Source organism: Sinocyclocheilus rhinocerous, unplaced genomic scaffold (genome assembly GCF_001515625.1).
Source record: "Sinocyclocheilus rhinocerous isolate Xijiao unplaced genomic scaffold, SAMN03320098_v1.1 scaffold671, whole genome shotgun sequence".
NCBI lineage: Eukaryota > Metazoa > Chordata > Actinopteri > Cypriniformes > Cyprinidae > Sinocyclocheilus > Sinocyclocheilus rhinocerous.
The window spans coordinates 732,991-747,915 of NW_015625021.1; the positions used below are offsets into that span (position 1 = coordinate 732,991).

A 14,925-nucleotide genomic window follows, 5' to 3' on the forward strand; every position below is an offset into this window, starting at 1 on the left:
TCATCTGAATTATTGCTTTTTCACATAAGCACAAATCACGAGCACATTACAGATTTAGTCGCAGCAAACAGAGCAAACGATCACATGAACGGAAACAGACTGTATTGCACTTTCATTTGAGCAGAATATCTAATTAGAGATCACTAAACTCAAACTTCCATGTTTGCTGGTGTTTTTAACTCATGAGCACTTTTTTCCATAATGTACAGAGCAGGTGTGTGCATGGTTGCCAGGTTGGGAAGATTAAGTAAACCACTGGGCAGAATATGTATCGATTTATGAAAAAAGCTCAGGTTGGGGGGATTTTAACTCTTCGAATCTGGCAACCACAAAGCTTGTGGTGGCTTGTTACCGATGCAAGATAACACAAATGCCAATTAAGAATGAAATGTTTTCAGGATAAATAACCAGTGGGCAAATATTGCAGATGATTATGCTTAATAAACTGAGAGAGGCAGAAATCGTGATCACAATTAAAATAGGATTCATTGTGTGGCCCTAAGTCAAGCATGCATATTATATATATATATATATATATATATAAAATCAGGTTAAAAGGGACCAATCATTAAGAATCCAACTCTCATTCTGAGATCTCCCCCTAAAGGACCTTTAGCTTTCAACAATAGATAAAGAAATAGATACTTTTACCCCAAATTCTGCTGATACACCCATGAGGGGGCCTCCCTCATACTTTAGAAACACATCTGTTTATCTGTTTAAAGCGGGTGGAGGCAGAGCCGTCTGACATTTCCTCAAACGCAGGGTGGAGAAATGTACCAGTAAAGAGTCGGTTGAATGTGAATGTTCAACTTCAACTGATTTTAGGCCTTAAATGTGGCGTCAGAAATTTGGTGATAAATTGCTGGTAAATTTAGTGAGAAGTACTGACTGACATTACAGCAAGACAAAAATAAACATAATAAACAACCGATACGGGAGAATATAAACAAGCATTTGCATCCCCATTTGAATTCAGGAATGTTGATGAGTTTCCCAAGAAATGGGCACAGAAATAATTACACACACATGTAACATACAATCGTGTTACTAGTAGGGCTGCAGGATAAATCCTATTTTAATTGTGACTGCGATTTCTGCTTTTCTCGTTTTATTTAGCATAATCGTCTGTGATAATTGCCCACTGATTATTTATCCTAGAGGTACTTTATTTTAATTTGCCATTTGAATTATATTGCATAACAAGCTTTCATGGTTGGGGTTGCCAGATGTCAAAAGGTAAAATCCCACAATCAGAGCTTTTTCATAAATTGATACGTTTTCTGTCCAGAGGCTTACTTAATCTTCCCAACCTGGCACACACTCTCTCTGCATTACGGAAAAAGCACTGATGAGTTAAAAACACAGACAAACATGTAAGTTGGAGTTTAGCAATCGCTATTGAGATCTTCTGCTCAAATAAAAGTGTAATACAGTCAGTGTTTTCTTTATGCACTCATTTGTGCTGTTTGCTGCGAGCAGACATGCGAGTTGGTGTTTTCTTGATTTGTGGTTATGTGAAAGTACAATAACTCTGATGAAATGTGAAAAAAAAAACACGTAAAATGTTCTGAGCAAAATAATCATGATTAACAGTTTAACCATTATCATGCATCCGTAGTTACAAGTGACAAAATAAAGGTGTGTAATGCTTTTGTGGGTCAATTTTACATCTCAAAAGGTTTTCAGAAGTGAGCGAGTGATTGAATGCTGAATCGGATACCTTGGATCGACACTGAGAAGGTCTGACATTGTTTCGATGACACGTGAGCTGTTGTGCTATTTCACACCTGCCAATCACCTCAAGAGGCAGGCAAACCGACAATACGGGGGAAGGGCCGGAAACGAGCGAGGCCCAAATGGGGGAAGGGTAACTATGAAAGCACATATAAGAACAGTATCGATTCTCATAGAGGCGCCTGTTCTCAGACGCCTCGATCTGACTTCATTTGAATGGTGGGGTTGCATTGAGGGCAAAGGAGAATGTGGTTTCTGTATTACTGAGAGAAACTACAGGGTCACAACGTCCCTAGCTAAAGAGTGCCTCACATGAAACACCTGCAGGGAATGAGAAATTGATTTCAGAAACCCGAAACTCTGAATTCCAGCTAAATTATTCATATTATTTATTAATTTAACCAGTACTGAAATCTGTGTGGGCTGTGAGTCAGTCCAAAGTTTCAAATACACTGAATAAGATAGTATGAAAAACCTGCATGATAATGATAATTAACTGTTAATCATGGTTATTTTGTGCTCTCTCTCTCTCTCTCTCTCTCTCTCTATATATATATATATATATATATATATTTTTTTTTTTTCCCCATTTATGAGGAAAGCTCTGACTGGGGGATTTAAACTCTTGATATCTGGCAACCATGAAAGTGCATGGAGGCTCGTTACCAATGCAAGACAATGCAAATGCCAAAAGAAAATAATTTTCAGGATAAATAATCAGAGGACAAATTTTGCAGATGAATATGCTTAACAAATCAAGACAAGAGAAGAAAAAAATCATGATCACAATTAAAATATGATTTTTTTTCTAAAGGCAAGCATCACTATCGACTTATGATTTTTGGCAATAAAATTGCCTAAAAAAATCAAATGAGTGAAAAATCTAGACTTACATGTAAGGAGAAACTAACAAACACATTAAAAATGTAACAAAATAGTATCTTAACTGGGTCTACGGTTTTAACTAAGGCATTATTTCTGACAAACATATCAACGTGTGAAAGATCTTAATGATAACAGAAACCACAATTACAAACCATAACCTAAATTGTTTAATACACCACAACAAAGCAATTTATTGAACCCACGAGTCATGATTTAAGCATTCTCATGTCTAAAGTCACAGAAACAGCAAAAAACTGCACAAAGCACAACACAGATGACACAATTAACTTTAAATTTGAGATACTTGCTCTGACAGAAATAAAGAGAGCAAAAAGGGAGGAACTATCAGCTCGGTAGCAAGTTACATTTGGTATTGTAACAGCTCCAGACAGTCATTTTTCGCACACTGAACCCTGCTCACTTCCTGTCAGGGTTATATAAGCAAACCTAAAACCACAAAATCCCATAGAAAATGTTACATAAAATAAACTTAAACTTATTTTATTTCAACTAGTTTCCAAGGTTGCACTTCTCATCTTCCTATAGTTTAACTTGATGTACTAATAACTAAAACTGAAACTGAAATAAAAATGAATAAAAACTATATTGACATATTTAAAAACAACAAAAATGGCAAAAACACAACAAAATTACTAAAATGAACATGAAAGCAGAAAATATAAATATTAAATATTAAAAAAAGAGCTTCTCAATGATACTAAAATAACACTGCTTCCTGTCTCACATCTCATGTGGCCTGTTCATCTTCAACAATGTAAAGTTGACAAACATTTGACTTCTGATCACAGATTTGTCCACCAACCCTTTCTTTGGGTCTCATTCACAAACTGCACGTGTGCAAACATTAGTGTGTAAAACCTGCGTGGGCGAATGGTTTCACACAGAAAACATGATTCATAAATAAATGTTCACATCTTTCTAAATTTAGAACCAACTCAAACCACGCGTACTTAAAAAAAACCCAACTCTTAGTTTAATTAGAAAAAAAAAGAAAGTACATTAAAGGGAAGAAAAAAAACACCCCAGGATGATGGACAAAAAGTTTCAGGGTCAATCCATATTTTAGGGTACATTTCAAGTTCATTGATGATAATTATATTTTTTCTAACAATTTTCTTCTGAAATATCCTATTTTATCTATTAAGAGAATACATACTATAATCTCTCACACATATTTTGTGCACCGTTTTTCAGTTTGCTAGGAATTGCCTTTATGTCCCTTAAATTACAATTTTTGCAAAGTCTGCTTTTTGAATTGGTGAATTCAAAATAATGAATAAAACTTGTAAAGTTGTAAAGATTTTCTGTACTGCATTTATTTACAGAATCCAAATACCTTAGAAAAAATTGACTTGATTTTAAATGTAATTTACTTCCAAAAAAAAAAAAAAAAAAGGAAAATCCAGGGGGTACGGAAAGTATTCAGACCCCCTTAAATTTTTCACTCTTTGTTATATTGCAGCCATTTGCTAAAATCATTTGGTTGGCCAGACAAGGCCTGCCATTGAAATCAATCGTTATCCTGTCAACCCATACAATTTGTCTGTAACATAGCTCACTAACAAGGATAACATGTTTTTCTTTCTAATATCAAAATGGTGTTAAATGATTCAACTTGGCAACTAGCAGATGAGTTCCGCTGATAAAATAGACTGAAACCATTAGTTGTTTTACTGTGTATAGACCTTTTTCCTGATGTCAAATGTACCCTAAATTATAGAATGACTCTTAAGAGACAAGTGTGATGCAATGGAAAAGTGCTAGCCTAAGCTTTTCGTCCATCTTTGTTTACATTCCAATGTCTAGAAGCCCGAGCCTGACATCAGCTCTGCAGCAGCAGCAATGTCTGGACAACATCCAGCTATGAACTACTCCCCATAACAGCAATTCCTGTCCACAAGGGCTCGTTTTCCTGCTTGGACATGAGTGAGTCGTCTATGCAATTAAAGCTGTTTGAATGGCAGAATGCCTATGGGAGATGTCTGTCTGAAACAAAACAGGAATACATGATGTCACGTCTACATTAACAAGACCATTCATTCACCGTGTAGGACTTTTTTTCTGAGAGAGGAATAATTAAACGGTTGACTGATAATAGGTCAGTGGTGAAATCAAATTTGTGAATTAGGCAAATCAGGCAATGATTTGTTTAAACATCACGAGCTGTGAGAGCTTCATTTGTTTATACAGACCTGGAATTCGCAGGGCTGCACGATAAATCACATTTGAATCATTATCTGGTTCTCTCGATTCGACTTGTTTGCCACATTTGCCCGCTGGTTATTTATCCTGAAAACGTTTTGGCATCTCGCTTTGGTAACAAGCCTCCACAAGCTTTCATTGTTGCGGTTGCCAGATGTCAAGCGTTAAAATCCCCTAATCAGAAATTTTCATAAATCAATTCATTTTCTGCCCAGTGATTTACTTAACTTCCCAACCTGGCAACCATGAGCACACATGCTCTCTGCATTAACATGTAAACTGAAGTCTAGCGATCTCGATTTAGATATTATGCTCAAATAAAAGTGGAATACAGCCAGTCTGTGTTCGTTCACGTGATCGTTTGCGCTGTTTGCTGCAAACAAAACAGCAAGCAAACAATGTGAGTTGATACTCTCTTGATTATTAATTCTACATAATTAGATAATTCTAATGAAACGTTAAAAAAAAACTAAAACGGCAGAAAGTGATTATATTTTTTTGAGCAAAACAATCAATATTAACAGTTTAACCATTATCATGCAGCCAAAAACAATGCAACAATACCGAATGTAATTAGCAACTGGTCAAGCGATGATATGGAACATAATTAGCAAGAGTTAAAGAAAATTTAACAGCCATTCAAATAATAATAAGTAATTAGCAAGAGTGCATGTAAATTCTAAAAACGAGTGAAATCTTATATTGAGGAAACAATGAATCAAAACTGCAACTAAAACATAAAAATATACTGTATAAGAGTCCAAGCTTCACTTCAGCTTGGAGCATTTAAATGGTCCCCCCACCCCCCTCCCCCCTCAATTTGCACTAAGCAAATCAATGTTTAATGTTAAAACCACTAAATGGCAACTGACTGTAGAGGGTGTGATGAATTTTTAAAGAGCTCTATTCTTTACTGTCCATCTGGGCTCCATTTGTCCTGCTGTTCATGTTTACAGCGGACATCAAAGGATACTGCTCTTTTTCTCAGGAAGTTGGTGTGAGAGGAAGAAGTGTAACATTTTATAGAGCTGCAAAATGAGAAATATTTTCTCTTCACACTTGATGTCATGATAGACTCTTACATAATAATATGTCCAGTTGGTTTATGACTAAATTAATTAAAAGTAAATTCTCAAATCCAGCTGCATGGGAAGGCTAGTCTCTATGCACCTTAAACCACACAGCAACAAAATTTACCAGATGCAGTAGTATTATGAATTATATTCATGCAAAAAACATTTGAGGTTGTGCATTCCAGTGGTTTTACAGTTAAGCGGCAGGTTTCACCTAAAAGTGAATTAATGAATCATCACTTACTCGCCTTTATGTCATTCCAAACCTGTATGACTTTCCTCTGTTGAACATAAACATATTTATCAAAAACATATTTGGTTAATAGAAGAAAGAAGGTCATACAGGTTTGGAACAACATGAGGTGAAAAATACTCTTTAAAGGGGTTCTATTATGCTCTTTTACAAAGTCTTGATTTGTTTTGGGGGGTGTACTAGAACAGGCTCTCATACTAGATTGTTCGAAAAACACATTATTTTTCACATATTTTACATTATTACAACACCTCTCTCCCCAGTCTGGCATGAACGGCTCCAATAGTTCCTGTATCAAATGAAGGCCCGCCTTCTGAAATACGAAATGTGCTGTGATTGGTACAGACTAACTAAAGTTGAAAAAGTGAAAAAGCATAATAGGACCCCATTAAATGAAAATTACAGTTTATACAAAAAAAAAAAAGAAACAAATTGCACAAAACCTTACAGAACGTCTTTAGTATGTCTGATATGCAGTTCACAAAAATAACAGAATTATGCACAAAACATTACATGTTAGCTTGCTCTAAAATGTAAATACGTAGAAGAAATTTCTCTTTATATTTGGTTTTACTTTCTTTGCTCTTTATCACCATGCAGCGCTAAAATTGATGTAGTGAAATCTGATCAACTGTAGACTGTTTAGGGTTACCACGCACTGTAGCAACTTGCCACATTAATATAGAATGCGCAGCCACAGGCATTCAAATGAATAACGGCTCCAAATAAATGTGTCATCCACTCAGAAGCTAGCTTTAGAACTGCTTCTTTTATATTAAATAAATATACAACTGTAAAATTTATTTTTTCTGAACATGTATGTGTCCTGTTTAATTTTACATATTCATTTAATCCTTTAGCAGACACTTATCCAAAGTGACTTAAAAATGAGCACAATCGAAGAAATCAAGTCCCAGTCAACAAATAAGGCCCAGTTAGTCTAAAGCAGTTAAAAAAATTTTTTTTTTAAAGTAGATAGAATAGAAACAATAGAGAGAGCTAGTGTTAGGGTCAAGTTATTATTATTTATAATAAATAAAAAGAAAACAAGTACACAGAATAGATAAAAAGAATAGAAAATGTGTTAGAGGGTGACGTTTTTTTATAATAAATAAAAAGAAAACAAGTAGATAGAATAGAAATGGAACAGAGAGTGCACTTTTTATTTTTATATTTTAATAATAATGTATATATAATAATAATAATAATAATAATAATAATATTATATATATATATATATACACACACACACACACACACACACACACACACACACTAATGTCCAGAAAGATCAACCAAATTTAAAGCTGTACTAAACTTTTACTGCTTTACTTGTACATATTTTATCTTTTTGATAAAATATGTGTATATAATATTGTGTATATAATAGATAGATGGATACACACACAGAGCATTACAATTGTAGTTCAAGTACAAATGGCTGAATTCTGTAAAGCCTAAAAAAAGTTTTTTTCAATAGTGTTTGGCACTGTTAGTTCTGTTATCAGGAAGAAGTTGCATAAAACCACCCAGACAGTGAGTACATATAGATACACCTTCCTATACGAGGTCGATAAAATTCTGCTCAGAGACTGGTGATTTAGTTAAACAGAATCATCTCTTGGAGTTGTTGATGAAACAGTGACCACCTGCCAGCACCGAAAGGACAATTTGCATAGGTACAAAAATCTGCTGCAACAGATGTTTCTTGTACCTTACTTACAAGAGGATGCTTAACAACAGAATTTTAAAAAAAGGCAAATCAGAACAAATCCAACTAATTAAAACCACAAACTTGGCCAGCAGCAGACAATAGAACTAAAGCATCCTCATTGTGTGAATGATTGCGACATGTCATTTTTGATACCAGTGAATAAATCGGTTTCTTTATTCAATTCACTTCATGGCAGGCACAGATAGTTGTGCTAGAGGCTTTGGCAGCATGCCTTAAAACACGATTAATTAATATCTGTATCAAACATAATCAGAGACACAGTGGCTTTGCATGTATTTTGGCAGTGTCCCAGCTGTTTCAGGAAAGAGAGCAGCTGTCAGCCTTTCACATGCTCTGGGTAACGACAGGCTGACTGCAGGGTTTCTGCAGATTTTATTAAGGTACATTTTTAAAAAGACTTTAAGTAAAGGAAATCCAAGGAACCCAATGTGTGTTAGCAATACAACTTCCAACCAGACCCGTAGCCAGCTATGAGGTATTGGAAATTTGAGGTAAATTTTTCATGTTCAAAAATCAAATTTGTTTTCCGAATTACTAATTTGCTGTTTAAAACTCCTCATATGAAAGTCTGCATGACATGTATAATTCAGTTCAGACAGTTTGCAAGAATGTTTAGCATCCGTGGTATGAAAATGATCGCTGCGAGACGCGCTGGAGGAGTGAACAAGGCTTGAGAGAGCTGCGAGTGGATGCCAGATCCAGCTATTATACGCGTTTTGGACTTGTCTTTTCCACTTAATTTGACACTTTATAAAGTTAATCAAGTGAGAAGTTGCAGTTTAGCGTCAGCGATATTTTTTATCTTGTCTTATTTGCAAAGATTTAAAATAATTTCAGTTTATTTTTTTATTTCGGTTTTCTTTGTTTGATAGCAATATCTGGCAACACTATCGCACTTAAATCAAAAAAGCAGATAGACAGGTTATTGCTGACAAGATAGCAGATTCGGTAAGGTAAACGCAAAAAATATCATGATATTATCCATCAGAAACATTATCGACGCTGTTAAAAACAGTAGCAATTAACACGTGTACACAGATCTAGAACAAGTAGGTTACAGAACGAAATGAAATAGCCTTCGAAAACACTAGCCATGCAAATTTTCAGTCATGCTAAAAACATTCATAAGAGCACAAGACAAAGTTATCATCTATATAGCAATGATTATTAATGAAAACTGTAACAGTAATGTTTTGTTGCATGATTAACAAACAACTGATAAAATTATCCATCCCTATAGTAAAATATTAACAAATTTTGATGCAATAAATATGGTATAATTTAATTGTCCATCCCTCCAAAACAGAGAAAACATCTTTCACAAACATATACATGTCTGTATCTTTTAAAGTGTTTAGTGTATATAAAATAAGTTGTATTTGTAGGGGCTATTATAGCATTCTTAATTCTTAACCCCCCACCCTGGACCTCACTAATTTTCAAACCCTAGCTACGGCCATGCTTCCAGCTGATCTCCGTTACTTTTTAATACATTTTACAGAAAGCAGCTTAAGGTTTGAATAGCTCTGCTCCAAACCGCTAGAACATGAAAATAGCTTTTACCGTACCTTCTGATCGCACGGTAAAAACAAATGATGCTCTTCATTAGTATATTTTGCCTTGTTTTCCAGCGCAAATATCTAAAGATTCTTAAATCAAGATACATTTACTTGAGAAGCAAAATGACTTATCTGTAAAATGAGTCTAAATTTAGTGAGTTTGTGATAAACTAAACAATTATCCGCCAGTGGGCTCAGAAAAAAGTGTGACTTAAAAACAGGGAAAACACGTTTTTGACAGATATTTGTTCTGTTTTTAAACAAACGCATGTAATTTTGTTCAAGCTCTCATTCATTTTGCATCTCAAGTAAATGTATCTTGATTTAATGATATCTGTAAAACTAAGAAAATACTGAGGAGTCATTTTTTGCCATTTATACCACGATTTGATGAATTTGAGCTCGGATTTAAGACTAAGAATTTGTGGAAGGGTGAATTAGGACTTTTTAAGACCCACAGAAATAAGTCATGGGTTTTATTGGTTAAAAGTGTGCCAGAGTTCAGTTTGGAAAGGTTCCAGCTGTGACTGCCGATAAAGACGTTGGTGTTTTGTTTTGTTTTTCTGCCAGGGTCCAGATTATCACTTTCCCTCAGGCACATTCTTCACTGCCCCCACCCACCTGCCCAAAATAAACCACGGGCCTTAACTCTTTCCACACATACGGCAGCACAAACTACACCAAACTAACTAGTGTTCTGATGCAACAGGTAAAAAAACCATTAGTGTGTCGTTGCAACTGGGCGTATCATCTCGTATTCACATTCTCGTATTCAGAACAGGAGCAGAGGTGTAAAGTATTCATTATACAACCATTCAAGTACCACCCAATCATTGTGCAACATCTCAACGCACAGACAGTGCTGCTCGTCTTGATTGCATAACTGCCCACGATATTCACGTTTTCTGGCAACGACTTGATATGAAGATCAAGCTTGAACTGAATGCTAAAGCCCCGATAGCATTTCTGTCGCCCGCTAACCAACAGTTGTAAACACCTGCAAACGCTTCACTCAGCACATCACATGCCCAGCATACGCACATCACATGTCCTTGCTCTCAAAAGCAGGGTACAAAATGTTCAAATCCAACATGATTGTTAAAAGAATAATAACCTGCAGTGCTCCGTAACCGGAAATCTGGGTTTAAAAATTCCCAAGGAAGAGTAAAGACGGTCACAGCACTTCATGAAGCCAAGTCATAATGGGAAAGCAGTATTACAACGGCATGGAACATATTCATGAGAGTGCTACTGCATAGTGCCTTTCTTTCAGTTCCATAAATCAGCCACAAATGATCTTATGTTGACAAAAGTAAAACAGGGGTTTTCACTCAGTCAGTGAGCTCACGCTGCGGCTGAACTATCCACTTTTTCCTACGGCCCATGACAATTTGCGCAAATTATGGGAGTAACTTCCGTTTACACTGTAAACAATCAGCAATAAGCATTTTCAAAAACTGGGTACGATGAGGTGACATTATTTTCCTCACCCTTCAACAATCGATCATTAAAAGGAAATTTAAAAATGTGTAAAAGCATTAACAAATTATTCTGAACATACCAGTAATAACTCCTCCTTCTATCCGCAGCAATATCACAGGAGAGTTAAATGTCATATTTCGTAACAATTACATTTTACAGCATCCGTGTGAATACAAACCTGGAAAGAGACATGAGGATTTGGGGAGAAAAATGAAAGATTCTTAGTGCATTCCAGGGAATTATTCATGGTATATATTGTGAATTAAATCGGGAGAGCAGCAGCAGAATACAAAGGAAACATGAAAATAATCAGGAGCTATTCTATAGATATTGTTGTTATATTGCGTCACATTAATATTTACATTTACATTTAGTCATTTAGCAGACGCTTTTATCCAAAGCGACTTACAAATGAGGACAATAAAAGCAGTCAAATATAAGCAGTTAATATACCAAACATAATGCTATTCTCCTGACTTCTGAAAATAGAAAGTGAATGAAAATTTACCTATGAATGATTTGAGTGGAACTTCCACAAACCAGAAGTGCCTCCCATAATTTAAAAGTAGGCTTGCTAGGAAAAAGGTGGATAGCTTCATTGATTATAAAGGGAGCGTTCTTTGCTCTCTTTCTGTACAAACCCATTCATAATTTGAATAAAAGTTTCATTTTTCATGCTGCTATGTTTCGACAATGACAACCGTATTAAAATGCAGGACTGAATCTGAAATTGCGATGTTTGACATAATAACCACAGCAACTGTCAAAATAGATTTGTGCATAAAGTCTTGCATTGTAAGTGCAATAGATCTGCCACTTGTTCTGTTACCTTTAATGCATTTCTTTGATATTTAATTACTTTCATTTGATCATGTTTATGTAATTGAATAATATTTTAAGGCTACAAGCTAATGCTTTAATGTATTATTTACTTATAACTATTAATAGCATTAATAATTAACAAATTTTCAAATAATTAATTTTGGAAATATTAAAATAAAATAGGTATCAACAACCATGGAATTTTACTTGTATTTTACTGGTACTGTGACAAAACTACTTAGCATTTAAAATAAATAAATAAGCTCTTTTTTTGGCTCTCAGTGTGTAACACAGCTGATTGACAGGTGCTGTTGTCATGACCGCTGCTCCAGATGAAGACTCTTCATTGGCTCAAACAGCAGGGCAAACAAACTCTTCCTGTCTCTAGGAACTAATTTAAAACGAGTCCTTCAGTGTTCAAAGTTCATTTCGAGAAACCAACAAATAATATGCATGTATGGGATTCTGCATGATCCGGCATTTGGCTTCATTTTCTGAGACAATCTATAATTATGCCTTGACCCTTTCTTTATTTCAGCTCACATGACGGCATAACAAGCCACAGCCTGCACTTACGAGCTAAACAACCACAGCTAATATATAGCTGTGTGACAGATAATGTGTGTTGGGAATGTCAGTGTTTGATATATGGTTCGGGTTTAACAAATAGCAAGAACACACGTAAATGCATGAAGTAATACATTTCCACAATTTCAGGATCACAGCTACAGGCTGGTAGGACAGCGATCTTGGAATTAATGCATCTAGCTTGCAATTAGTTGTGCACCAACATAATTAAACTACAAAATGTGTGCATTTAGATGTAGTGTGTTTTTGAGCAGTGCTGCTCAGATGAACTCAATGCCTCTTGCTTAGTTCATGAGTTCTGCTTTCATAACCCACTTCACAAAATCTCACACTCGGCATAAAACACAGCAGCTTCAGCCCCAGATCAATTAGCCAAGTTATTTCCTCAAGTCCTACATGCTGTCGTTGCTTGCAAATATTTATTTGAAAGACTGTTTTGCTTCAACAAACTTCTCCAGGCACAACCCCTTCAGAAGATCATTAGACCGTAACGCTGCTATATCAAAGTAATACGCTGCGACTGCATATAAATATTTGCATTAGGACTAGTGAAAGCAACACATTCTATTCTTTACACAACATTTATCCTCCATACCTGCAAGCATCCAGGTGTGCGAGGTGTGTTTATTTGGTCTGTATTTTTTTAGACTAACATCACTGTAGCAGGACCTGTTTTAGGTTAGAATTACCCTGTCTACCAGGACAGTCTGAAATTAATGCTTGGGGCAAAAAACACCACCAAAGTCAGCAAAAATGCCATTTCAAGATTCAAGATAGGAGGGCAAAAAAAAAAAAATACCCTGCACAGTTTAGCAGGATCTAAATCTACATGAATGAAAAGTGTTGATTGCAGCATTACATTTACAGGAGATTTGCTCATGTTGCATCAGAATTCACTTGCAGCGTTGAGCGTTCTAACCAATCATGCACGTTTCTGTTGAGCTTGTAAATGCAATGGCCAATCAGAAGTGTTCTGATTCATCACCGTGGAGAATGCTGGAGTTGTTCAGTGACTCACTGATGCAATTCTGAATTTGCATTCACCAATTCTCTCATCATTCTAAACAACAAATCCAGAAAATATGCAAGTAAGAGTCATTTTGCAATGTAGACAGCTTAAGTGATTATAACAGGAGTTTTTGCAAAACTCTTCGAACACTTCAGTGTTCTTTGTTGGCTTTCTTTATATAATTTACTCCCATTTTTTTTCATGCTAGTGAAATAACCAGTGTGATTTTCTAATGCATAAAAAGAAACCAATTCATATACTGTTCGTAGCTTATTTTGTCTGTAACCGGAAAAAAACTGTACTATTAATTGACTTTATTAATCATTACAACAATATCAAGAGCAATAATGATTCTGTCATTGCTGCTTCACCCTCCAATGAGTTCCTGTTTTTCAATTTGTAGGCTATTTACATCATGCAATTTTTGTGTAAGTGTGTGTAAATAAACATAGGCGCCATGTCAGATGCATCTTCTGTTCCACCTTTGCAGATGGCTTTTGTTGATTTTGAAAAAAACCTAATTTGAGTGGTAACAATCTATAGTATTGTGGTTACTGAAGTAACTGGTTAAATTTAAAGATATAGCTCAGCCAGAAATGAAAATATTGTCATCTTTTACACACCCTCATGTTGTTACAAGCCTGAGTTTCTTTCTTCTGTTGAACAAAAAAGAAGATAGTCTGAAGAATGTTGGTAACCAGACAGTTGCTGGTAGCCATTGACTTCCATGCTTTTTGTCCTCCATAAAATTGAACATCAACTGTTTGGTTACCCACTTCCTTCAAAATATCTTCTTTTGTGTACAACGGAAGAAAGGAACTCGGACAGGTTTGGAATAACATGAGGGTGAGTAAATGATGACAGAATTCTTGGGTATTTGACATAAAACAACACGGGTATATTTAATAAGGCAATTATAAAAAATGTCCTTACAAAGGTTAAAAAAAAAAAACACCCCTGGAAATTCAAATGTTCAAATGTTGCCCCCTTAGTGCACAAGTTAATTTCTGACCTGTCTGAACTGCTCCTCATAGGTCCAGTCTGCATGGTCCTGTCCATGGAGTGGCCCGTGGGATGAATGAGCGGAGTGAGTCAGCGGCCGCAGTTCGCTCTCAGAACCAGGCCGAGCCTTTAGCAGCTGGGAGTGAGGGTGTAAATGGCGGTGGGGTAAGAGGAGGATGCCTCTGCCTGGGGTGACGGCCTCACGGCCCGACGGCAGCCCTTCATCACCTAGATCGTCATCATAATCTTCCTCCATCTCACCCTCAAAGTCATCTTCATCCCATTTCTGTTTTCTGCACAGAAACACATGAGATGAAATGTTAGAGAGGGACGCTTAATTAATTCAGGCAAATTAAAACATTAATAATGAATGAAACACAATGAAATATTGCTATGGGTTAATTGCCATATCCAAATCCAAAATACCATACCACGAGTTCTGTTAAAATGAGAAAATAATTTACAGAAAGCAGCAGGTACACAGTAGACTTGTACATTTTTTTTGAAGATGCGAGGGGATGTTTGTCTAATTTCTTTTAGTCATCTTTATTGCTTTG

General features: G+C 35.8%; 1 protein-coding gene across 1 annotated transcript in view; it reads right to left on the bottom strand.

The window, feature by feature from the left end:
- The window catches only part of LOC107747603 (AT-rich interactive domain-containing protein 3A-like), a 47,568-nt gene that overhangs the window by 13,454 nt on the left and 19,189 nt on the right, over nt 1–14,925 (bottom strand). Inside the window, exon 3 of the mRNA XM_016562206.1 lies at nt 14,379–14,661. Coding sequence (XP_016417692.1) covers nt 14,379–14,661 — 283 coding nt within the window. The remainder of the gene's footprint in view (nt 1–14,378; nt 14,662–14,925) is intronic.